The sequence below is a fragment of the Solea senegalensis genome, linkage group LG20, assembly GCF_019176455.1.
Source record: "Solea senegalensis isolate Sse05_10M linkage group LG20, IFAPA_SoseM_1, whole genome shotgun sequence".
In the NCBI taxonomy this organism is placed as follows: Eukaryota; Metazoa; Chordata; class Actinopteri; order Pleuronectiformes; family Soleidae; genus Solea; species Solea senegalensis.
The window spans coordinates 11,403,635-11,431,268 of NC_058039.1; the positions used below are offsets into that span (position 1 = coordinate 11,403,635).

Genomic DNA, 27,634 nt, shown 5'->3' on the forward strand with positions numbered 1-27,634 from the left:
AGAAGGAGGGATGAGGAAGGAAGGAAGATGAAAAAAGGAGAAACTGATACAGTGGCTACATTTTGATGGGTGAGTAGAAGGGAAGACATTAGCCGATAAATGTACGGTGCTGAGAGAGAGAGAGAGAGAGAGTCAGTGTGTGTGTGCATTTCTATTTGTTAACTCTTCAGGACCTTTTTTCTGGCATAATCGGTGACCTTGTCAGGACCAGCACTCATGGAGAACAAAAACCTGGTCCTAATTAGGCAGAACCTCATTTCTGAGGAACTGGTTCCGTTTTCATTTGAACTGAGGTTAGGGTTACATTATTAACTGCTTACGTTTAAAATCAGGGAGAACACTGTGTTTAGGCTGTCATGATTGGTGGAAGAATAGCTGCACAGGAACTGTGTGTGTGCGCTCCTTTCACACAAGACAAGTTCAAGGACAAGGCCTTGGTTTGTTTTGTAAGATCCAACTTGCTACTGAGCGATGATTACACACAGCCCCACTTCATTTATTAAGTTCTGGCGAAAGAAAATAGAATATATACTTTATTAAATTATTATTAAATAATTTCTCTACATTTGACCCATCCCAGAATTAGGAGCAGTGGGCTGCCACACTGAGTAGCGCCCGGGGAGCAATGGGGGTTGGGTACCTTGCTCAGGGGTACCGCAGCCCTTTCGACCTGGTGGGGAGTTGAACCTGTGACCTTCTGGTTACAAGCCAAGTTCCCTTTCCAATTGGCCACGGGCTGCCAAAACGCTCCCATTGCTAAATGTGTTTAATAAATATCTGTGAATAATGCAACAGGTTGCACATATGCATGTGCATGCATGACTTATCCCTTACTCTCCTTACAGTGGAGAAAAAGAAGCTGACTGTGAAGCCTGGCAGAGGTTAAAATGTCATTCCATTCCCACACAGATGATTTGATTCCCCAGTTAAGAGGAAGACTTTTGCGAGCAATTAGGTTGCATCTCCATCAGCCTCCCCATCCTTTCTCTCTGGGCGAGCTGAAATGCACCAAATCATTTTCCTCAAGGGTGTGATCTTTTTTTATGGCCGGCATTCAGCGCGCTCTCTCTCTCTTTCAGTTAAAACTCATGGTATTAAATGTGAAAGCTTGCAAATGTATTCATTAGTGGTTTGTTAGTAGTGCGCGCAGCAGAAGACCTCAACCTCTAAAATGTTCATCATTGTAAAGGGGGGGAGGGAGGGGGTGCCATTTCTCACTTTGAGTCAGAGATTACTGCTCATTTTTCTCCGTCTGTCCTACTGTAACATTACACTGTCCAGAATGTTCCGCAAACAAGCCGTCTTCCAGTTGTCGGCAAGACCTGAAAATAGCATTTGAGACCATCAACTAAATGTTTCCTGACATTATAAATGAAACGAGAAGGAGGCACATTTTCTCATAGTCTCCCCAGTCAAATGGAGTTCTTTTTGCCCCAGGTGACTAACTGCTACTTCCGTCCCACTGCCTCAGCTTCATTTTTCAAAGGTTGCATCCGTTCCATGCAGTCTATGGCACGCAACAATTTGTTAAATCTCACACACGGGGCCCCCTCCCTCCACAGATCCCACGCGCATCACCATTTTAAAAGAGACTGGCATCCTTCTGAGTCAAACACTGCTGTGTCTTTCTCCTGAGAATCGATATCACAAACTGCTTGTTAATATGCATGCGTGTGTGTGTGACATCACGAGGTATTTGCGCATTGAGGTTGAACAGCGATGGTGGAGAGCCTCTCAGATGTCTCTCACGCTGAATGCTGATGTTGAGATCATCAACCGCAGTCAGCGCCGACTGAGAGACGAACCGCAGTGAAGTCATTAACAACCTAGTGTCTCGGGAGGAGGGACGGGGAGAGAGAGAGGGAGGGTTTGATATAAGGGGGGTAAGAGAGGAAGAAGGAACAAAGGGAACAGATGAAGCCAAATGTCAAAAAATTACAACACCCAAAACGTGAACTTCTGAGTGGAGAGTGAAATCACAGAGACGGGTGGGGGGAGAGAGAGTGAACGATTTCCTAAAACACAACAGTGATTGAATTCCTCACACATCAGACGCGTTCACGTTTGGGCCGTGAAAATGTGCAGGTGGCAACGCGAGGACTGATTAGTTGTCACTGGCTGCACACAATTACCGAAGTCATCAGCAGTTAAACTAAAGGATGTGTTTGTATGACAGAGACGAGGAGTTATGGACCAGTGTACCAGCAGCTTTACTAGAGATACGTGATCACTTGCTCTTAAATTATATGTATTTCTACCTGAGGGTTGGTTTACACGCACTCTCACACACACACACACACACACACACACACACTTACTTTCACTAAAGTGTCTACCAATCAGCCTGTGAGTGAATGATGTGACTGCTTTATCTCCAGGCCTATCTGCACTCCATTAACAGTGAATTACATTGTCTTGATGGTATCTGTGTCTGCCCGACAACATAGATACATGTTAGGCAAAAATAGTGAGACACACTGTCTTCTCTGTGTGTTTGGACATTCAGCAGATAATGTCAAATGAAACATGCCATGCTAGTGAAGGATTCCATTCCTTATTCATCTCTGTTGCTGTTTCTAGGCGCAGGTATATACAAATGTATAATACATAAAACAAAGTAATACTGCTGGTAGATATATGTTTTATACAGTGTGTTGTTGAGCAAGTGTGCTTATATTAGCCAAAGCAATTCCCACACTTTAAATCCATGGAAACACACTTTAAATCCATGGAAAACCACATTTATTTACAAGGTTAAGATGCTCACTTTACCCATTTTTGCTATAAGATAAGATAGTCCTTCACTCGTCCCGCAGTGGGGAGATTTACATTGTCACAGCAGCAAAAAACAGTAAAGATAAAGATAATAATAATAATAATAAACATGCATTTCCACATATGTGAAAGTACAATATAGGATGATGTTAACAATAAGACTATAAAAAGTTATAGGCAGTTTCCAGAATATCTACAGTATGGGCTTCATATTTACAGTATAAATAGGATTGAACATGAGATATTATATATGTGTATTGCACTTATGTAAAATATATTACATATACATATATATATATATATATATATATATATATATACAGTATATATATATATATATATACATATATATATACATATATGCATTGCATGTGGGATGAGTAACCTGTTAAGTGTTATCTACTGAGGCACAAATGGTTAAAAAACTGTTTTTTGTGTGTGCATTTTCCATTAATAGATCCAGCCCCATGAAACACAAATGCACAGAGGAAACAAATAAGACAACAAATCCCATGATCCCGCACACAGAATGTACATAATGATGGTTATTTTCTTTTGAAATGGAGGCTCCAAGGACAAGCCTCTCCACGGAGCACTCACTTTCCAATCAAATCCCCGACTTTTTTAGATAAATATATGTAAATAAAGGCCATAGCCAGACTCGAACTTGACTCAATCTCCTCTTTGGTTAATTGGACTCAAACACTGAGGACTCAAGACTCAACACAGACTCTACTAAAACCCTTCGAATAAGCATTAATAGATGTGATATGTGGCATAATAATGGACGATTATAATTACTGGTACAAGACGCTTAAACAAACACCACAAATGCACTGACACTGGAGAGAGGAAGAAAAACAAACAAACAAACAACTGAGTTCTTTGTTCCTGCCTTGTAGGGGAATAAGTCAATTACATTTACAGCAAACAAATCAAGGGTGACAAAGTGACGTTGCCATGTCCATTGTGTTTTACCCCGGCTCTACACAAACTGCTCGGCAGTAATCGCTGGGCAGGAAACAATTAGGAATTAAGAAAATAATAATAATAATTCAATGCCGTGTCACTCTCAACCCCAGGAACGTGACGAAGCTAAGAGATGCCAGTGTGCGTGTGTGTGTGTAGCAATTATGTCATACAAGGGTGTAATGAATGATGAAGGAGAGAATAAGGACAAGCATGGAAGCAAACATGAAACGAGGTGAAAGAAATCCCGATAGAATGAGCACAAACATGATGAGCATTCTGAATTTTAGATTAAATGCACAGTATGTAAATGCACTCTGTGTTAAAGTCATATTGTGTTATGTGCCTAAATGACTATAGGGGTTTTAAATGCTGTTTTACAAGCAGGAGTTGTTTACACAAAACAAAACAAACATTAACACACGCAATGTGTACTTTCGTTTCCCAGAAATGTGTTTTTTGTATAAAAAAAAAAAGGTATAAAATCAAAGGCAACCACAAGCTACAGCTCAAATACAATCCCTACTGAACAACCTTGAGGCTAAAGTTGTGATCATGTTAGGTTGAAAAACTGTCTTGACTAATTTTGGTCCAACTAACTAATTAACAAGTGGTATGAAATGGAAAAACAATACTAATAGTGTCATTGATATTGTTTTTTTTTCTTTCTTCTCAACATGAAATATAGAGGTGGGGGGTAGATAAATACCTGAGGTCCAGTCCCCACTGATTGTCACTATTTCCCCACACATGGCCATAAATATAATATGTCTGATTGGATTTCCTCCCACGTGTCCAGACACATGCTGAGGTGAAATTACGATGTTGTGCGATCTTTTGATCTGTTGAGAGTCTGTGCTCCGGAGACGTCCGACACAAGAACCAAGCCAAACAATGCCGCACTCTTGATCAGTTAAAACGACTTAACAATCCTAAAAACGCTTAACCGGAAAACCGGAAATGTCGGACTGTGTCAGACGGAGTCTGTGCTCTGGTCATGGAGGAAGTACTGAAGAAAATACCATCAAACAACTGCTTCACAAGTCACTAGTCACTCGTTTGTGTTTGTGTGTGTGTGTCGCGTGTAAAACAGAGTCTTTTTTTGTAGTGGAGATGCAACCTAAACCGTGCCGTGGCATGCCGTGCTGAGGCGAGGCGAGCAAATCAAGGTTGGGCAGAAGATCTGATGAGCCAGCAGGGCTAATACTGACCAGCCAATGCTATCTACTTTTTACCCCAGTCCCTCCTCTGTCGTTCCTGTGGCAAGGGTGATCAAAGAGCAACGGAGGGAACGAGACAGCAGGGGAAGGGAGAGAAGAGAAGGAGGAGGGGAGGGGAGGGGGAGGAGAGAGTGGTGGTAGAGGGTGTTTGTAATGCTGTAAAAAAAAACAAAAAACACTGGTTCTGATCTGGATTTAGCTGCAGGCTCTTGCATGTGCTCTGATGAAATCTGTGTTGTGTCTGTATGCTGTTGGCTGTGGCCCCTTTAGTCCATAAATCTCAACAATAATGATCCCCCTACCCTGACATGGAGACAATTAATATTTTCTATTTCAGTTGTCAACATCTCTGCTATGGTTTTCATGTCAGTTCTATGGACAAATTCACAGTCTGGTTTTAGGGTTCGTTCAGGTCAGGCACTTACTAAGGTAAATATGGAAATGCATTATGCCTATGAGGTGTCCTCACTCAGATATAAACAACAGTTGTGTTGTGTGTGTGCGTGTGCGTGTGCGTGTGCGCTTTATCCATTTCACAAGGTGTTTGGGTAACTAATTAGACCGTTATGCTCTGTGTCTCCCAGGGATGAACAAGAGGAAACAAAGGGAAAAATGGATGATATTGTAACAACAGTAACACTGAAGAGGGAAAAAAAAGCTAAATCAACAAAGGCAGGATAAAAAAATGATGCCAGGGATTTACCTATAAGCTTGGACATGATTGTGTCTGTATTTCTTCTGTTTTTCACCACTTGGTATGAGAAGAGCAAATGGGGGTGGAGTGGCTCAGTGGTTAAGACCAGTACCCTGTGTGCGAAAGACATCATAGTCGCAATGGTCGCAAGTTCGATTCCACCCCTGGCTGATTGTATTCAATTGTAAGTCGCTTTGGATAAAAGCGTCTGCTAAATGACATGTAATGTAATGTAAAGCAAATACCAGCAGTTCTCTGCCGCCATATCGTAGTTGTTTTTAATTATACTGAGGCAGTCAAAAACACCCAGATGTTGAAAGTTCACATCTTATGATGAGCCCGAAAAACGATTTCACAAAACACAACCATCAAGAGTCCAAATGTCTACTCATGTTTTGCCAAATAGACGTTTAGTTCCTGCCGGGCAATAATGACATAACAGCTTGTGTCTTGCAATATCATTTTCAGGTTCAGTATAATCACTATGACTGGTTTGTCTCAGAGACGTGAACGATTTCACTCCTATTCAACAAATATTTTGTTGTTCCCCATCTGTAAAAGTACTTTTACGGACATTTATTGCAATAATTATAATTCTAAAACTTTTTTTTTGTCATAATCTGCCTTAAAAAACGGGAAGGTCATCTCAACCTCTGGTCATTTCAAATTTAAAATGTTAACTCCTAATCTCAAATCTGTCAAAATCTGTTGGCATAATTTATATCGTGTTGATTTATGCCCATTCCAAATATTATCCCAAGCAGACTGTGATATTGAAGGTGACCGGGGACGTACAGTGAAGTGACTGCATTGTTCACTTATCACACACACACATCTGGGTAATTTAGCACTTTCCAAATGGCTGCTGAATACTTCCTGCGGTGTTGTCGATGCTCTTATGCCATTTGGGTCTCCTTGTTTGGCTGTGACATATCAAGACGTTGGAGAATAACACAGGAGGTGGGCTGCAGGTCCAAAAGCTCTTCCTCCAATCTGAATGAAAATTGCTCAGCAGGCACAAGAGTCTGCATTGCTTGCCGACTGTTTTCTCCCAATCTTTCTTTTTGTGTGTGTGTGTGTGCCATTTTGCAGTAACCATTATGTCGAATTTTCCCTGTTTTCCTGTTACGCCGTTTGAACTTGGCCACGTCAACATGCCACTTATCGTCAGAGAAACACATTTATGACACACATGGTGACAAATGGCAGCGCACACAGTAGAGTATAAGGTTACTGTTTGTCTGTTTGCTGTGGGAAGCAAGTGTTTATGGTTGTCGTTCCTCTTGTCCAAGAACACATTTCTCCTATGGCAAACGAAACTTTGACTACGAGCTCTTACGGCTGTCATTTTTTGTTTGTTTGTTTGTGAATGTTTGCCAAGTGCTCGAGGGCATGGTGTGTGTTCACAACGTGTGTGTGCATTAGAGACTTTTAATTTAAAGAACACAAATGTAAATCACTGTGGGAAAATAACGTATTTAAAATAATCACGCTGATAAACAAATGATGTGGCCTAGAGCGACGGTTCAAAGACTTTTCCGTCTCTACTAAATATTTTGTGCGCTTTTTTGATAAAAAAAAAAAAGGGTTTACAAGGTAAATGATTACACTTTCACGACTTGAATCCCCAACAGTAGGCCCGAGCTACAGCCAGTGTAGCACGGAAATTAAAAGAGATGAAAGGGAATCGTAAAAATGTGAAAAATGAGTGTTCCGCCCAAATCAACAGGAAAAAGCTGTTAGTGAGGGCACAACAGACAAATTAGCACTTTTCACCAATATAATGGATCGTCACGTCACTGTTGATTATCATGCATTCAATAAAATCCGCCTCCCACAATCCCTTTTATAAGATAGTTTTTTTTAATCAATTTATATCATGGGGCATATAGCACTAGACGTATGTATATTATACTATGTGCTTTTCAAGCACCCAAAAACATGTGTTATATAAAAATGAAAAGAAAACAATCTGTGTTTATTAGGTTCATGTAGGACAAATTGGGGGGGGTTCACATTTTGACTCATGCATGCATTATCCAAAGGAAAGAGGAAATGCCCTTAGCTGTGTAGAAATTGTATTATTTGGCCATAGATCACAACATTTTCAAAATACGACATAATTAATTCAATATTCTTATGGTTAAGTCTAATTCTGGAGCTACTGCACAGAAGCATTTATAAATCCCCCTGCCGCTGTGCTGCATAATCACATCTTACGAAATAAGTGCTCAGATAATCTGTCACAATCACTTTTCGTTCCATCTATGAATTTTTCAAAACAGCTGCCAAAAATAAAGATCCAACTTCATTTTGATATATATATATAAAAAAGCTTCACATTCAAAGATCATTGACTTTGGCTGAGGCAAAAGGTACAATTATGTTCTTTGTTGTTTTGGGGTTTTATTTTAGGACACAAACTGGCTAAAATGTGAGCAGGTAGTACAGCATGGGCATAATTATACCTCTCGTTTTTAGCAATTGTATTTCCACCACTGAAGGTTCAAACTGCTCAACAGACCGGCTTCACAAAAGTCTGGTGCATTTCCTCGACTCGAAATAATGTAAAGTGAGTAGCAAAGGGCTGAAAATGACATCTCTTTCAACGGTGCAGTGCATGATTTAATGGTTTATCTCTGCGGGGGGGAACATTCCATTTCATGCCTGCTGCTGAAGTGCATCCTGTAAAGAACATGGGACGGGAGGATATCGACGGCGATGCACAGGATGTAGGGTATAAATTCACAGCCATCTAGTTGATTATTTCTCTAATCTGGGGTTACGGGGGTCTAATAATTCTGCCTCACAGGTGAGCAGACGCCATAAATCCCGGCGTCATTTCACTTTTTCCCAGTGCACGATGATGAAAAACAAACTATCACTCTTCCCCCCTGTTTTTAGCAGTATGTCGTTAAAGCTGGCGTTGATAAGTGGCAGTCTCTCCATTAGCAGCCCCGATTCAGAGGAACCATAAATCCAGCAGAATGTGTGTGTGTGTGTGTGGTTGCGTCAGTCTGGAGTGTGCACGGAAAAACAAAAAACAAAATAACAAATCTACATATAGAGATTACCAGGATGTGTAAGTGGAAGCTGTTAGGTAAAACGTATAATCATGGCCGCAACAAACAAGTACACTCCGCCTCCGCCGCATGTACAGCAACATGCATGCCTGGCACTTGGAATCGGAGGAAACGTGTGTTGCAGACACATGTTCTCGTACCGGAGTCATTTTGCAAAGTATGCGTCGCATGAGTGATTGACGGCCCAAGCCATCAGTGACGAGGAGTTATTGCTTTGGCAAGGTGCCACTGTTTGTTACCCACTCTCATCCCGACCCGCAGGCTGCCGGGTTCTCTGCACACTTGACTCGGCGACTAGCGCTGTGCCGCGTTTCCGCGCGTAAAAGTGAAGCGACACGGGCGCACGCGAAAACACATCAAGCGCCCCAAGCTGTGAAGCATACGCACAATCACAGTTACGGCCGTGTATGACGATAGCGTTAACTCGGAAGCGATAAAAATATGTCATTATAGCTGCTCTAAAGCTAAATACAAGCGACATTATACAACGTGATACACATACATCTCTTTTTTTTAATGTAAACAGCTGGTGTCGGCGACGAGAGAAAAAGGGGAAACGAGTGGATTAACAGGAGGGTAAAACAACCTCGTCTTAAGTAATTAAAATTATTCAGCCAGTATATTATTGATCAGGTGTTCTTTATATGCAGCTATAACCGTTACTGTTTATGTTCACAATAAAATCAAATTATAAAGGGGTCCCACTTTGCATTTAGATTTGTATTACTAGAATAGGGGTAGTATTTTTGAAAAATTGTGCTTCCCAACCTCAGTTTCCCCTGAGTCGAGAAATATCCTCATTCCTTTTTTTGTTACATGCCCATAGAGCTGCAACTAACAATTATTTTCATAATCAATTAATCTTTCTAGATTATTTTCTCAATTAATCGTTTGGTCCATCAAATATTGATCGGTGTTCATCAAACCTGGAAATGATGACGTTATCAAATGTCGTGTTTTGTCCACAAACCAAAATGACTCACTCTCAAGGACTTCTTTGTTATCCAGAGCAAAGAAATGAAGAAAATACTCGCATTTAAGAAGTTTAAACAATCGGAAATCTTGTTTTAATCGTGAAAAAAGCATCAAACTGATGAATCGATTATCAAAATAGTTGCCGATTAATTTAGTAATCGATTATTAATCGATAAATTGTTTCAGCTCTACATGCCCACCAGTGACACTTGGTCCGAGGCTTGAAACTGCAAACCTCATTCCCGGAATGTAAACAGTGTCCGCCATCTTTGGGGAAACTGAGGTTGGGAAGCACATGTTTTCAAAAATACTACCCCTACCTAGTAATACAAAGCTAAATGCAAGTAGGTGAAGTATTCCTTTAACGCCGAACCCACAGACGCATCTTCAGAACCTCCCTTACATACACGTCAACACACTGTCAACACATCTTTTACTTCACCGACTTGCACTTGAGGTCTGCAACTTAACTTTTTAATTCAATCAGTCTAATCACTCTCATTAGTGTTGCTTTATTAAGACGCAAACACGGCTATTTTGAGAGAGGGGAGCAAAAAAGGCTCTAAAAAAGCTATTCTTCACTAGCTCTGCACATAAACAATAGACAAATGAGTTAACTAGTTGATAGAGTGGAGCATTTAGAAGCTAACGAGACACATATCTTTTTTTTTTAGAGGGAAGAGAGTAACAGCCGAGTTTAAAGGAGACAAATCTTGGAAAAGAATGAGACTTTTTTGCCGACCCTAACCCATCATATATCATAATCTGTGACTGTGTAAAGGAGTGTTGTAGTCCAGATTACGTTCAACACAAACCCTGCTTTGGTATTATTTACTACAGGTTAACGTTCCTTTGGGTCGGGATTCAATTTGGTTGAGTTTAGTAGTTTCACATTTAAAAGGCAGAGGTTGACATGTGCACAATGATCAAACACAGATTGGTGTCTTTTTAACATCCCTTCACCAACATTTCACCAAGAGTTTGCCAGATGAAGCCAATCAGGAAATACTGAATAGCCACCAGGGGGCGACTCCGCTGGTTGCAAAAAGAAGTCAGTTTGGAAGTCTAAAAGGAACATGGACCTCACTTGATTTATAATGTTATATAATCCTTAATTTCGGGTCTTCCTCAATCACCATGTGATGTCAATTTTGTTTCCATTTGGAGGAAAATGGAACATTAAAAAGAACTGCACACGAGAGTGGACACCCGTGTGAGCCTAGCACTGGTCATATCGTGAATCCCGAGGCTTTTAAATGATGTTCGAATTCTTACGCGTGACATCGCGACTGCTCTTTATCCGTAAAACGTGATGATTGACGTTGTAAGGAAAACAAGTCACTATATCATGGCTGTGACACATACACAGAGACACACACACACACACACACCTCAGAACCATGAGGGCTGACCGTAGTGGTGCCACTCCCAGCATCATGCACTAGTGCTCCTTATTTAGGTCCTACCAAGCCTGCAGGCTGAAAATCTGTCCCTTCCACGCTTCCTTCTCTTTCACACTTTCCCGCCCCTGCCAGACTCCCCGTGCCTCAAGTCCCTCCATCACTCCATCACGGAGAGGAAGGCATGTGGAGAGCAATGCCTTCGCACACCCCAGTAGCTTTTCCCCCCGCTGAAATGCACTCAGTGTTCCCCAGTTGGCAGTTACAAGGTGAAATGTGACAGAAAAGTGAAAAAAGACAGCTATTTACAAGTAAGAAATGTGCACTCGGAGTGACAGTGAGTGAGCTGGTGAGGGTTCAGTGTTTCGCTTAAGGTCAAGTGCTATAGTCGTAAGTAGGTCTCTCCGGCGACTGGAGCTGTTTTTAACCACAGACAGAGAGGTTACTGTGTTACGGTGTCTTGAGATACGGTTTTCGTAACAACATCATAGCAATACTTCATCTGCAGATAAACAGTCCGGCAATCGCTTATTATTCATCGGGATAAATGCAATTAACACTTGGGAACACAGCGACGGCAGCAGACATGAGGACGTTACCGAAAGACAATTTAAAATGGAAATTAAGAAACATTTTTGGCCATGTGGAAATGCAGCTGGACTCTTGTGCAAAACTGTCCGTCCAGCTGATGTATATTAAGTAGCCCCTTCATCAAAGAGTCGAGGGCCAGATGGTGTAAAGCCTCACACCGATAAACTGTGTTGATGTAAAATAATTTCCTCTCGACAGGGAATAAGTAAAAAAAAACCCGGGGACTGCAGCTGTGAATGTCTCTAATGTTAAAAAAAGTTTGAGGGTAGTTTATAAACCAGGTTCTCTCTGCTGCATCATCACCCCTCGAGCGACACTAAAATGAAAGTAAAGGTGAAAAAGATGACACACGTCATTCTTAAAACTCTACAACATGCATAAGCAGTCGTGAATTATGTTGAAGTTGATATGATATTGCATAATAATTAGGTAGATGTCAATAGATAACTAACTAATCTCACGTTTTGAAATTCATTCATCTAGATCAGGGCTGTCCAAACTTTTTTAACGAGGGCCAGATTTGATAATGTGAGGATTTCCAGTAACTTTTACCCACAAATGCACTGTTCTATAAAAATTGAATTTCCATTGTCTCTATTGTAAATGTAACCAAATCTAAGCAACGCAGGAGTGGAAAGTTGCTTTTCTTTCCACATCTGGAGTCAAATGTGAGACAATGTGAGATGAGGGCATAGAGCGGTCTGTCACAGGTAGGTTTTAAACCTGAGACCAAGGGCGATTTTTTTTGTCCATGTCCATCCCTGGCCATAAATAATACATTATAAGACCACGACATCTCATTGCGGGCCGGACTTTGGACGTGCCTGATCGAGATTAATCGCGATTAAAAAGTTTCCTTTTCTTCTAATGACTAAATTACTGAGTAACCACACAGTGTGCATTTCAGACACGATGGTTTAATTATATTTTTCTTTTTAAACACAGAACTACACATAGAGCTATGTGCTTTCAAAGAGTCTCAGTCCTCAACGGTGGTCTGAACTGCCATCCTGTATGCAACAAGAACGTACGGTGGCCCTGAAGTGGACATCACCGACATTAACAGGAAAACATTAAATAACATGAACGAAAACACGACGACATTAACTGCAATGGAAAACGTAGGAACATGCTGTCAAACAAGGATCGTCACTGATTGGACTTTTGACCGGAAGTAAAGTAGTGGGATATACCAATATCCAGTATATGTTTTTTCTCCTCTTTTATCTTTCTTAAGCAAGCAAACGTTTCTTTCTCCGCTTCGAAAGGTGTCATTTGGGATCAAGTGCTGCAACAACAGACTGACTCATACATGCAATTCCTATGAGCAACTGTGACTCATAAACTACTGCAGGAGTACAAACACTCAGTGATTTTTCACTTAGAAGCACAAGTCTTGTTTCCACTAACTGTTGCAGTGCAGCTCAGGTCACCATGGTGCAGTCTGGAATAGTTCACCCTCATTTGGCTTGTGTTTCTACTTTGGTGTGTGTGTGTGAGGCAAATACGTAAATGATGAAGCTCATTACGAAATATGCGTCAGCTGCATAAATAGCGCAAAGTTATCCCAGTGGAGCTCACTAATAAATTCAACAAAGGAAGAAGGCGACACAGAGCAGCAGTGGACAGATGTTCGGTATTCCATGTTGATTCTTCTCGTGGGAAGGCTGTCGCCCGCACGGAAAAGTGGAATATTAGACTGCAATGTGTTTAGCTCCACCCTGCTCCAACAGATTGGTGCCAAACACTGGAACAGCAGGGGCTGTGTATTTTTGTCACATATTTTCAAAATGTGACAATGGAAACACACATAATTGTGAACCAATCCAAAACTGAACTGGACTGCTCGGTGTGTTTGGATGCAGGCGGTTTCAAAGTAGCGACACAGCAATGGATGAGCTCATAGATAAGTAAAACAAATCTGAATTTAAAATGAAAAGGGTATTGGGATCAAATATGACAGGAAAATAATAGGAGACCAGAGACCCAAAACATGAAATTTGACAGGTGATATAATACTAAAGAAAAATGAATATTTGGTTAAAGTACTTCGATTTGCAAGCAAAAAAGTAATGTTTGTAGAGAGAAGAGGACACCACCACCGTCACTGGACATTAAGGACATTGATAAAAGAAGGATTGATGACTGTTGCCCTGACACTGTAACTGTTAATATAAGTTACAAAAAAACCAAATCTGATTTAAAATCACTACACTTAAAGAAATATATATAATGTTACTTAAGTGAGGCTAAATAGTATTTTTTCTAATATTATTTGATTACTACTAAAACTACTAAATGCTGAGTTTGGGGGATACAAAAGGGGAAAAGGGGACGGAAAAGATAAGATATTTAAAAAATAGGTGAGGAGGAACTGAGGGGAGCGAGAGAGAGAGACGGGAGGGAGAGGAGCAAGAGAGATGGGAAGAAAATTACATTTGACACAAGTGGGAAATGAGAGCAAAAGGAATGAATGATCAGACGCGCATCTTTGTGCGTGTTCCGAAATGGGTGTGCAGTAGGTGGCGGTGTTTGTGAGAGCAAATACACGCGTGGTGCGGTGAGAGCTGCTGCTTGCCTCTTCCCAGCCGTCCCGTGTTTGCTCGCAGATAAAGGCTCGCACTTTTACAAAATGCAAAAATGCCAAAATGCAAGAGGAGAAACAAAAATGTGGACACGGACAACACAAGTAGAATCTAAACGAGATCTGTGTGTAATTTTTCAGCACTCGCCCTGCTTCGTCATTGCTCTCGTTTCCTATACATTACATATATATGTATATATATATATACATATATATACATATATATATATAAGTGTTTTCCCCTCTGTCCCACTCTACAGTGCACTACAAAGCCCACGGGTCCAAAGGCTGAGGAGAACAGCACAACACCAATCCATAATGGATCCACGTCTCTCTCTTTCATTCACTTTGAGTAGCGAGATGCAGTGAAGGCACCACCGGCACAGAGTGCGAGACGTGGGAAGGGGAGCAGAGAAGAGGTGAGGAAGCGGGTTATTGACTGGAGGATACGGAGAGCCTGGCACAGTCTCACAACGGCGTCAGCAACAAAAGCCTTTAAGCATGTTTCCGTCATCTGCCTCCACAGGGATCGCACAACATACGCTTTAAAGCACTTGCATTTGCAAGGCTAAGCTCATCGTAGAAGGTGACAGGAATCTGAAAGCAGTTTCAATTAATCGGATGCAAGAGATTGATATTAAATGTGTTAGCACGTGTGTGTGTGTGTGTGTGTGTGTGTGTGCGAGGGACTGCCAAGGGCTCGGATAGATGTTAGACTGCGAGCGACAATATCCCAAAATACATAAATGTATCAGCGCTCTGCCTGTGTGTAATCACTCGAGTTGATAGTATTCAAACAATCCTGCGCGGTGTGGTGTAGTGTAGTTCATGCCGTAGTTCACATGAACGGCGCTATTCATTTATTTATTGGTTCATAAATGATTTAATGCAGCTTGGGTTTCATTCACACAAACTGGGTTTTGGGTCACTGAAAACAGTGGGTCACAAACATTGGTGCCTTTCGAATGCTCACCCCAATCTGACTATGTTATTCACAATGTCAAGCAACTGAAGTATGAAATGAAATGAAAATAAGTTGTGATTTATTAGGCCAAAACATGCTTTCAATATACCATATTGATGACACCACTACTTCTGACTGCCCAACATGTCTGTATGGGTTCTATCAGTAGATGTTGGTTTGACATTCAAGTTGCTTTTCAAGTGGACGTGGAAGTGTTCAAGAACAAAAACCCCAGTGTCATGAAACAGACATGTGTTAGTGGACAAGGCCTCAATTTCCCGGAAAGAACAAGGCAGCGCTTTGTGTAAGAGGATGACATTGCTTCTTTTGAATTCATTTTTTTTTTTTGCTGGATTTTACACCCGTGCGAGCTTCAATCACATTTGCTGCTTTGAGACGAAATGTGCCCAGAATTGAATTCAACAGCTCTGTATCCTGGCGCCGTGTTGTCACCCAAGGATCTGGCCTAAACGGCTCTGAATGCATCAGTGATTATTATCTCTATTATAGCTTCCCCTCTTTTCCCATTCTCAGTCCAGTACCTTCATCAATACCTCCGAGTCCAAATCACTCTAAAAAAAACCCAAGAACAATTTCAGACACACACACACGGTGAGTCATATCTGAAACATTTAAATGCCACTAATGTTTGCCATTTACATTTAAGGTAATGACTGCACTGTCCGTATTGATTCCTTCTTCCAAATGACCGATCCCTTTGAGCGATATCACAGTGTTTCCAGATCTCACTCTATATCTAATACACTATTACCAGTCTTCTTCTTCTTCTGGCTTCTCTCCCTTTGGGGCTCGCCACAGCAGCTCAACTGCCTCAATCTTGCCTAACTGTCCACTATGTAATGCCATAATGAGGTTATTACCAACGGAAATCATTCCCATAATAACAATTGCTCAGGCGACCCTTGAACCTACACGTCTTTAAATTCAGTTGTGTCAGCATTCAGATCAAGGAAAACTCTGGACATCAAAATAACACATTATGTAAACATTTAGGGGCCCTGCTTTACCTTGTCCGCAGGTTCCCTGGGCTGGACGGCCCATCGTACACAGACAGGAGGTCAAAGTCCTCCTCCAGGGCGAATCCTTGAAACACCAGCTGTATCCGGTTGTGCTCCGCTGCCACAATCACCCACGTGCAGTTGGCATAGTTAGGGTAACCGTAAGGGTAGCCCGGGCTCTCTATTGTCCCATTGGGACTGTGAAGTGTGTAACTGCAGTTCTGAGCTGTAAAGAGAAAAAGAAAGGAAACAGATGAATTAGATATATATTCGACATAAAGGGACACACGGTTGGTTAGTGGTTAGCGCTCTTGACCCGGTCGGAAAACACAGGTCTTTCTGCATGTTCTCCATGTGTGGGCGTGGGTTCTCCGGCTTCCCCCCACAGTCCAAAAACATGCAATATGGGGATTAGGTCAATTGGACACTCTAAAATATAGAGTGGATGGTTGTTTGTCTCTATATGTGGCCCTGTAATGGACTGATGTACCCCACCTATTGCCCTGTGTCCGCTGAGCACCCCCCACAACACTCATGTGGAGGATAAAGCAGTAGAAGACAGATGGATATTAGAGTGCTTTATATAAAACCAAATCAAATAAAATAAAATAAAAACCTCTGCATCCCTGTATAAAAGTCAAACCAATACACACTTGCAGTCGGTCTGCACCATGTGCTCCAACATCCATTATCACCTACAGTGTGCAGCACAAGCCATTAATACAGCGGAGCTAAATGGCTCACCCTCTCCCATCTTTCTCCCCCCTCCATCATCACACACACCCACCAGCTCCTTCCCCACATTAGTAATAGATTCCCACATTTATACACGACATAGCTGGAGGTGAGAAGATGAGGGGGCAGCGGGGGAGGAGAGGGGGAACACACACACACACACACCCAGACACAGAGCGAGAGAGAGAGACAGTGAGATGCACACTCACACACTTGAATGCCTTATTAATTGTACTCATCTTGCATGTTTCTTCACAGCCAGGCATACTGCCTTCAGTCTTTCATTTTAATTGCATGTGTTGCCATTTATCAGTTCTGAGTGTGTGGCGAATGTGTGTGTGTGTGTGTGTGTGTGTTTCACTTCCGCGAGCAGCGACCTGTCTCCCACTAATCTGAGCCCAGCCGAGAGTTTTAATCAATGTTAGGCATTTAGGTATAATTAATCACTAATGTGGACTGATGTGTAGTTGCACTTACATATCCAGTGTGGTGTCGGTGTGGATTTCCAGTGTTGACGCGCAGGAATTAAAAATCTGTGTGAATGGCAATAGTACACACTCATTGGCATAATATCGTCTCATCAAAACAGGTAAGTGTAGGTAACACGAGGGGTTCATTTCCATCGCTGTTGTCTGTTTTCTGTTTGCCACACAGGTGGGAACGTCTAATCTTTATCAGGTCTGATTAAAGAAATCAGATTAAGTCGACATTCAATTCAACTACTGCCCCTGTCCCGGTATAATTGCAGTAGTGGGGGAATCGGGTTGCCAACCATTCCGTGAAAATAAGGATGTGTTCCGCATTTGACAAAATAAAAGACATGCTCTGTATTGAACAGATAAGGAACTCACTTTGTTGCTTATTTATTGATTATTAAGTCAAAGGCATGACGGAGGAAATTACAGATTAGTCCACTAATGAAGATTGCCCAATTTGTATGAGGGAAAATAAAATCCCTCCTCCTGCTGTCACATCCTCGCAATCTCTCTGATTCATTCATTCATTAGTGTCCAACAGAAAACGTACACTTTTAACTGGACGTCCGATTCACCGCGAGGTGAAATGGCGACACGAGGATACCGCTCAGGTGAATGCAAAAAATATAATAACATGACTATATCGCCTTTTTAAACTCATAAAAAAGGCTCATACTTGGTTGATAGAAAGTTACACACATGCAATATGTGTAGAGTGCAATACGTAAACAACTGAGTCAAGAATGGGATTTTATTTACTTCCGTTCCTTATTTTCTTATCGGGAAATTGGCAACCCTAGTGATGGCATCTGCCTCTGCTCCACTAGAGGGCGTTTCTGGTTTAGCATGCTGCAAGTCTCCCTACCATCCATTAACTTAAAAAAAATCCAATACCTAAAGCTGACAGAGCATAAAATTGGTCTTGTGCCTGAATTTTTGCCCGGCTTTTATCACCGTTGTCTTGTTCTAGCATGTGTACTTCTATTATTGCCAGGTATTAGCAGGGGACTGCAGCGAGTGTCCAGGGTACAGCTCAAATTCAACAAAGACGATGCAGTAGTAGCCATTAGCTGGGTGTGCTAGTCTGACTTTGACAATGAACACAAAATCAATCAGACTAACATGTTTACGTGCATGTTCTACACAAGCCGTGCAGTGGAGAAACATCTTATCTCCATGATCACAGTTTTAATGTATATATCTGTGAAATACGTCACAAACACATCCCTTTCTGTGCCAAGTGACCTTGTTGATGCCATTTAGTAGGAGTACATAGTTACATTACAATTATCTTGTTTGTGGACTTTACAGAGGCAAATCCTTTGTAACATACAGCAGGGATGCAGTGGAGAAGCATCCATTAGGGCCCATGTGTACGTCAGCACATGTCAGCAAGTGTCTTTATTCGAACAAGAAACCACAACATAAGTTGTGTTATATTCACACAAAGCAAACATACACACATGGACATTGTAACAGAGACTAAATTAGGATGCTATGCACAGATACGCGTAATTTATATAAATCATCTGTATTTTCCCCTTTCGCTTGCTCCAGCCATGAACCTGAATCACAATGCTACCTGATTAAAATGTAATTAGACGAGTACAATCAGAGGACATCTGTTATATCTGCATGGCCCACATTATTCAAGAACACAAACAACTGCTGTTGTGATTTTCCGTCTAAACTCGCCGCGTTAAAATGTCTGCGGTGTATCAACGTATGAAAATGAGATAAACGGCCTGAGGGCATGTGAACGCTACAGCTTTGGAACCAAAGAATAAGAGTGACGGTTTCTTTGTTGAATCCCTGCAGGTGAAAGAGTGACGTTGAAATATTGATTGTGTGTGAAACATCATGCAGATTCTTTGGGATCAAAATCCCTCTGAAACATGCCAACCATCTAAATAAGCAGCAGGGTAGACAGACAGGGCAGGTAGTCATTTTTATTCCTCTCAGTCTTAGTCATAAATGAAATGAACTTTTATTATTGTTCAAGACAGTACAGAGAGGAAAAACAAATGACAAATAAATGAAATGAAATTGAAAAAAAAAAACTTTGAGCGTGAACCTGGATAATCTCTGGTTAGCCAGACGAGCAAATACTGGATTCGTTTTCACAGCACTAATCAAACCCGTTGTTTAAGATTTCAGCGGCTTTGAGCCACATCAGGATGTGGCAAAAAAACAATAGCAGCTGACACACTATACAAACAAATCCAATATCAAGACTTTGTTCCCAGTGGGGCAGCAAATCAGTATCACTCTACTTTTGTGTGTGTGTAGGGGGTTTAGTGTCAGGGAGGTAAACACTGTCTGGGATGGCAGAGGCTGCAGCAGGAGGATAACAGCGTCTACAGTCACTGTATATATCCATCATGACACTGTTGACTCCGCGGGGCCTGCCATGTCAAAAAAAACAACAGGGGCCTCTCAGTCATCACTCCTTCATATGTGCTTGACTTCTTCCAAAAGATGCCAATGTGTGTGCACTTGAACCCCGGCCACTTGAATACGTGTATGCTCCGTGTATAATGGTATTGAGAATTCAGCCTTTTCTTTGCCATCGAGTGTTAAAGTGATTTTCTTTTCACAATGGGCAGAAGAGGATGGTGTAAAGTGAGACTCAGAATAAGTAAGTATAACCTTTAGTATTTTGCTGAATAGAAAATGTGCATTATAATCAAAAGGGTTTATAATACTTGAAATGTGTTGAAATGTTGTAGCTTGAAGCAGCACATTTATGTGACGTTCATGTAACTAATAATGAGCCGCGTCATCAGATATTAAGGAAATATCTTAATTTACATTTTACATTTGTAGGACGCAGACACTCCTTATGTTTCGTTTGTTGCGTCAGGCACCTCCAACCCCACCTCCAACCCCACCTCCCACTAGCATGCTGCAAGTTGTTAGAACGTCAAGCATCATTTTGAGTCTCCCTACCATCCATTAACTTAAAAAAACATTAAAAAATACCTATAGCTGACAGAGCATAAAATTGGTCTTGTGCCTGAATTTTTGCCCGGCTTTTATCACCGTTGTCTTATTCTAGCATGTGTACTTCTATTATTGCCAGGTATTAGCAGGGGACTGCAGCGAGTGTCCAGTGTACAGCTCAAATTCGACAAAGATGATGCAATAGTAGCCATTATCTGGGTGTGCTAGTCTGACTTTGACAATGAATGCAAAATCAATCAGACTAACATGTTTATGTGCATGTTCTACACAAGCCGTGCAGTGGAGAAAAAACATTTTATCTCCATGATCACAGTTTTAATGTATATATCTGTGAAATACGTCACAAACACATCCCTTTCTGTGCCTGTTTCGAAGTAAAAGTGACCACCTCCAACCCCACACAGCTCGTAGCATTTCATCACCGCGGTCACAAGCAGAGTTAGTCAAACAGAGAGCTACAGCTATGGTTTAGTGCTAAATGTTACGAAACCTAAAAATCCTCATCGACCAGGGCCGAAGAAAAACCAAGTTCTCCCTCTCTCAGGTTATTGATCATATATAGTGTATATGTATATGTATAATATATATATATATATATATATATATATATATATATATATATATATATATATATATATATATATATATATATACTGTATATGTTTTAACAGTCCTTTCCCACCTCGTCACACATATCTGCTTTTGTCGTGGGATAAATCAAGACACACTTTTTTGCATCATAAATTAGTAGTACACGTCGTTCCATATCAAAAAAAAAATACAAAAGTACTTTTACTTTGAAATTCTGTGGAATATCATCGTGAATATCTTGTTTGCGATATCATGATGGAATATTGTGTTATAATTTTAAGGTCTTATTGCCCACCCGCTATTTTTTCTCCCACTTTTTTTTTTTTATTTCTCTGGACCAGACTAGATGTTCAGTGGCCCCCGGGTCATTCGAGTTCGACACCCCTGCCCTACAACTACCTCCAATGCTAAAAGTTGCTGTTGTACAGACTCTGCACCCTCTGCTGGTATAAAACGTCAATACACCACATGTGTAGCAAGGAGAAATGACACTGTTGGTCAATTAATTAACACTTTGTGATCTATAACGGCAATGAGCCGACCAAAACACTCCAATACAACATTCCTGTTAAGCATCGGGCCGTGTTAATATAAGTGCTGCATATACCAACCAGTGTACGCTCACAGGCTCCACTTGATTCTTATTCGGCCCTCTTATCTTCAACTAATTACCAGACAAACAAAGAGAACACAAAGCTATCTCCAGCAGATCTTTCATAACAAGGCCTCTATCTGAAAAATGCCAATCAATGGCTTATGATAGCAGCGCTTGATAGGGGTCACAGTGGACTGTGAACCACTTGTACATAGGCAATGACTTGAGTTGGATTACAAAACGAATCCTGGTTAAGGAGACGAACTTGATTATTTTTATTATTATTATTTCAGCGTTGTAATTTTTCATTTAAAAAACCCAATGCCGTTTCAAAGCCCCCCAAAGTGTTCGCAGCCGAAGTGAAAACACCTCGGTGCTAAAAAGGTGCCTCCGATCGTCGGAGTGCGCGTGTAATCAGGCGACAGAACATGCCGCACATATTGATATATGACAGGTGATCAACCAAGCAGGAGAGCAGACGCCAAGCTGCACGAGTACAATTAAGCAGAGGGAAAAAAAAAAAATAATCATGACAAAGAATCTACCGTGTGTGCCAGAGCTATAGGCCAAATGAAGTGGGAGCACCTGTGCCAAGTGACCAACTCCTAAATTGATAATGACACACGCAATCTGGGATAAAACACTCAGATGGTGCGATCAGAGAGGCCACTTTTTTTTTTTGGCTGCCGCATGAAATATTTTATCCTTGCCGGAAAGAAAAAGAAAAAAAAAGAAAACAGGCCCTCACAATGGAGGTGAACAAAAACAGGCACAGCGCAGTTCATTCGAAGACGCACATTTGTGGACATGAGGGACTTGATTTACAGAATTTTCACATTACAGTACACAGGTCTGTTTGGCCAGATGTTCTCCACTCAAAAATGACATCTCGTGCTACTGAAGAAGACCTGAAACTAGTGATTAAGACCACCATCCTCAGGAAAGTGTTGTTTTTGCAACCCACTGGAGTCACTAACTGCCACTTCTACTACTCTACTTGCAAGACCGGAAGGCTGTGTCCACTTTGACATACGGTTTGCTCTTAGAGTGCTTTGAAAACATGAGAACTTGTCTGCACTTGGAGCTTGGGCTAAATCACCTTGCCCAGGGTACATTATGAAATGAGCTGCTCCGGAGAAAGAGCCCATCCCGCATGTTGACCCCGTGACACACTGTAAAGACCCTATAAACAGACTGCTGGCTGCGCTGTTTTAGCCCGGGCTGGGCCATCAAAGCAAAGTAGAAGGTCATCATTGTGAGCATCCAGGTGAATCCGTTATGAATATTGAACAGAACAGGTTCACTGTGTTTCAGCAAAAATGCAAAACTACTATATGGGAATATCTAACTGCAATTTTTTTATTTTTTTATTTTTTTCCTGGCAGATATTGCAAGTGCAATTTGATATTTGATAACGTCTCTGAGATAAGGTTCAGTCCAATATTCAGAAGGTTGACAAACTTAATAAATGTACTTTTAATATGGGGCACCAGATAGCTCAGTTGGTAGAGCTGGTGGGTGTATGGGTATATTACACGCCGTATAAATGTGTATCACATTATGGTCTAGTATCTTCTCGTTGTGTGTGTCTGACAGACATTTGGGTGGATGAGAGTCCGAGGCCTAGACACATAAAATGTCAGGCGGACCAGTGCGACCTAAGAAACAAAATGTGTCACGTGCACGGTCTCGTGCCGGACTGTTAACTGTGGCTGTTCAACAGATACTGTATGTTTGTCCACTGCTCAGCCCGCTGTGCCGCTTGCAGAGTCTGCTTGGCAAGAACCACCACCTCTGGTGTGCCTGCTGCCAAATGGATGTACGAGGAAGAAATATGACCTTGCTGGAACGGAGCTTCAGGTGCGTGTGCGTGTGTTTTGTGTGCGTGGGTGCTACTGTTTGCCACGCCAGGGCACTTGTTTAGTAGCGGCCGTACAAGAGCTGCTGCGGCGCGCTGTGACACTTTGATGAATCGACGGTCACTGTGCCGTGTACACCGGTAGGATGGCAACCCTTCAGCAGTGGAGGAAGGAGCCGAGGGGGGGGAGATGGGAGGAGAAAGAGGCAGAGGTGGTGAGACATAGGGCTGAGCGAGCGACTGACTGACCAGATAAATAGATGTATGAGAAAATAGATTTGAAGAATGTAATGTGAAGAATAGAGGCAAAGGTGAGACGAGGGACAAACTGGGGAAAACAAAAAATAGCAGCAGAGAAGAAAGCAAGGTCGTATGAAAGTTTACTAAGAGTCAGAAGGTCAACGACAGAAAGAGCAATAGCCACTGGGAGTAAACGAGTAGGAAAAAGTATGAAGGCTCTGCTAACGGAGATTTTTTTTTTACCTATTATCTGGATCTCGCTGCCCTTCTGTCTGGAGGTCACACACAGCCAGTGAGACTTTCATAGTAAGAATGAGCTTTATCTGAACTATCGTTTAGACTAAAGGGCTGTTTAAGGGATGCTTCAGCCTCTTGTAGGAGTGTGTGTTTTGTTCCTTTCAGTGAGGAGAGAGGTGAGTGTGTGCACATCTGTGTACGGAGGACTTGGCCACGTGTGTGTGAGTGTAATCCTCATACCCCAAGGGAGTATGGCATCTCTTATCCCCATGTAAATGCTCTGCTGGGATACCATAACACTGAATACAGAGGCTCTCAAAGAGAGGACATAATCCCAACATCACATCCACATAATAAGGACACAAACAATAGAAGGAGAAACGGAACTGAAAAATCTCCTTTCTGGACTTTATTCCCCTTCTCTTTATTCCTTCCTGCTTGTCCCCTTATTTGCATGTCGTGTTTGCTTTTGGACGATGGACAGAGACCGTCCTGTTCCTGCACTCAATCATAGAAATGCTTCCCACCTCACGCTGTGCACAATGAATACAACAGAGGAGAAGGAAACTCATTGTTTGAAGTTAAAGCGAGGTCCCACGGAGTCTCGGTATTCGAAGCACAACGCAGCGTCTGTGATGTTGCTTCTGAAATGGAGAGTGGCAACTTGGCAACACTCGCGGAAATATTAAAAATAAGCAACCGAATGCAACGGGGGATTATTGCAGTTGTTAAAATACAAATACAACTACAACTACAACTACATTAGTCCCCATTCTCTCTCTCTCTCCTTTCATTACTTGCAGATAAACATTTTCTCCAGGTCGAGGTCGGGTTGAGAACAGAGATTGTTTTTGTTTTTTTCACGTTCACTGACACCGATTGCTTTGTCCGTATCGCGCTGGAAGGTCTCGGCCTGTTAAGTGTCTCAAGATAATGCAGCGCTGTATAAATAAAATCACAAAAGATAAAACACAGGGCTCAGCTTAGCCCTCATTTTCATCCGCGTGACCCTTTGGCGACTATATCAACAGCAAAAGAGCGTCTGACGGGAACAATCAAATACTGTAAGTGACTCCCCAAAGGGTTGAATAACGGAGTTATCCAATAAGACATACAAGTCTCCTTCAAACAAAGGGGACGCTTTGTTTTGTGTACGCATGTGTGTGTGTCAGTAACTGCCTCCTTGCTGGCAAGATAAACTCTTCCGCCCCATAGATCCTCTCAATACCACCATTTGTCTCTTGATGTGTCAGCTCATAAGTGCGCCGTGACCGCATCATATACAAATTAACCTCGAGATGGCCACCATTAAAATGGAAATGGGGCGAGCTCAGCGATCCCGCTCGCCTCAACACATTAGGTCCGGGACCACAGCGTCTGCCATTACAGACAAGTCAAATGCAGCGGAAGGCACTGGCGATAGACGTGCAGCCACTTCCTCACGCGCTCTCTCTCCATCACCACCACCAGTGTCTCGGGTCTTTTTCCACTGGGCTAAGTGGGAAATGCTGTTCTCATAAAGAGGCAGACGTGTTGCGTTTGCATAACAAAGCACATGGGACGCTTCCCCCTATATGAATGAGTAATTATCTGTGAATACGTAAAAAAGTATCTGCCATGACCACCCGCAACACCTCAGACTTTCGCTGGAGGGGGCGAAATTTGCGGGGTACGAACATAAACAACGCCCACGTGCAAAGTTTGAAGAAGTGTCAAAGAATGGGCTTGTGTGCTAAAAAAGGAGAACATGCAGGAACGCACACTTGCACGACTGCGTGCAAGCGCACACTCCTCGCTCTGCCGTCGGCGCTGGAGAAAGAAGCACAACGGAGTATTTGTTCTCTCGGAGAGAGAGAGAGAGAGAGGAAGAGGAGGGGAGCCAGGCAGTTCCTTCCAGCTGGGTCATATTTAACCAGTGGTATTATCTGCCAGCCAACAGGACCTGCAACGTAGCCACCCACCCAAAAAAGACACCCACTTACTTCGACACAATTTCAGCACAGCCTTGGAGCCACAGCCTCCAACTCTGATTCAACCGCGATACCGACTCTCTGTTTGCTTTTCTCCCTCTGCCCTTCTCGTCAATAAATTCAAATAATCCCGTTGTAAGTCGGTGTTGCTGTGCACAACCGATCCCTGGCAGCCCACGCACCGACACTGATCAATAGAATGCCGCCCCTCAAAGGAATCTTGACGTGTCATGTTCTTCCCTTGTTTTTGCAGGAGAGGTTATTCAGCACTAATAAAGGTGAGCCTGCCTCCCACACACAACACAGGGAAGCAGGAAGCCTGAAGAAAGTGCTGTGTGTCTGTGTGTGTGTGTGTGTGTGTGTGTGTGTGTGTGTGTGTACTCGTCAGAACCAGTTGTCCCTGTGGAGATCAAAACCTGGTCCTGATGAGGCAGAACCTCGTTTCTGAGAAACTGGTTAAATTTAGAGCTACATTTTGAATTGTGCTTAAGGCATTTATTGTTATGGTTAATATTTGGGATAATGCATTGTTACAGCTGTATGTGTGTGTGTGTGTGTTTCCTTTTTCATGTTTGTATGTGTGCAAATGTTTGAAACGATGAGGAGAAGCTTTTTTTTTTAAGGAAAGAGGGAGGAGGAAACGAGTGCAGTTCAAAGAGACTCATTCACTGTTCCTGTCACACAAGTTTGAATGGTGTTGCCATGACAACAGGGATAGAGGAGAACACATATAGAGACAAATTGCTTTCTTAAGTTACTTATTATTGCACGGATCTGCCTTTATTATTAATCTTACACATGCGAATGTTACAGCCAACTCACCCCCCCTCCCACACACACACACAGTTTGTTTCCTTTTCCAGCTTCCCCACTACTTATGGGGGGGGGGACACAATCATGTGTGATGCCAATAATGTGATACAGTGAAAGTCAATTACCGCCTCATTTTCATTCCACTCACAACTGAGCGTGTTGAATTACATTCAACCTAGCCTATGCTGACAAACCGTTCTTAATCACGCCCCGCCGTGTGTGTGTGTGTGCTTTCAAATAAACTTGACGGACTCTGACTCATCAACGTGGCGTGAGTTCACGCAGTGGTGGATTGGTTTAATAAATGAGGTGATTATCCTGGACATCCGACCCACAGCTATGTTTTTGCACATGATTTAAACACCTTTTTTTGTTGCAATGTTTGGATAAAAAAAACATATTTAAAAAAAAAAGAAATGCCATCATTATTTAAAACCAATAGGAATCCTTTCAGGTTTAATTCATTTTTTAATGGGGGGAGGGGTTTAAAAACACAGGCCTTTTGGTATGCAAGCTGACTTCTTCATTCTGTGCAGAACTGCATATATAATTCAACTTCTTCCTTTTCTATTTTTTGAGGAATACCTGCAAGGTGAGCAATTCTCATGACACTTTTTAACTGAACATGGAGGAAGGAATCCTGGCTTTAGCAGAATGTGTGCTTGTGTTCATGTATTCCTCATCTACTGCTTTATCCTCCGCAGGAGAGTCACAGGGGCTGCTGGTGCCAATCCCAGCTGACATAGGGGGCGAAAGGCAGGGTACACCCTGGACAGGTCGCCAGTCCATCGCAGGGCCAACATTTGGGCTGCTCTAACTTGAAACTTAAAAAAAAATATATATATATATATATTTATATACACACACACTGCACATGCATC

The 27,634-nt window shown here is 42.0% G+C and overlaps 1 protein-coding gene across 1 annotated transcript in view; it reads right to left on the reverse strand.

The window, feature by feature from the left end:
* Positions 1 to 27,634, reverse strand: part of csmd2 (CUB and Sushi multiple domains 2) — a 222,569-nt gene that overhangs the window by 186,214 nt on the left and 8,721 nt on the right. The window contains exon 2 of the mRNA XM_044052677.1: positions 16,284 to 16,500. Coding sequence (XP_043908612.1) covers positions 16,284 to 16,500 — 217 coding nt within the window. The remainder of the gene's footprint in view (positions 1 to 16,283; positions 16,501 to 27,634) is intronic.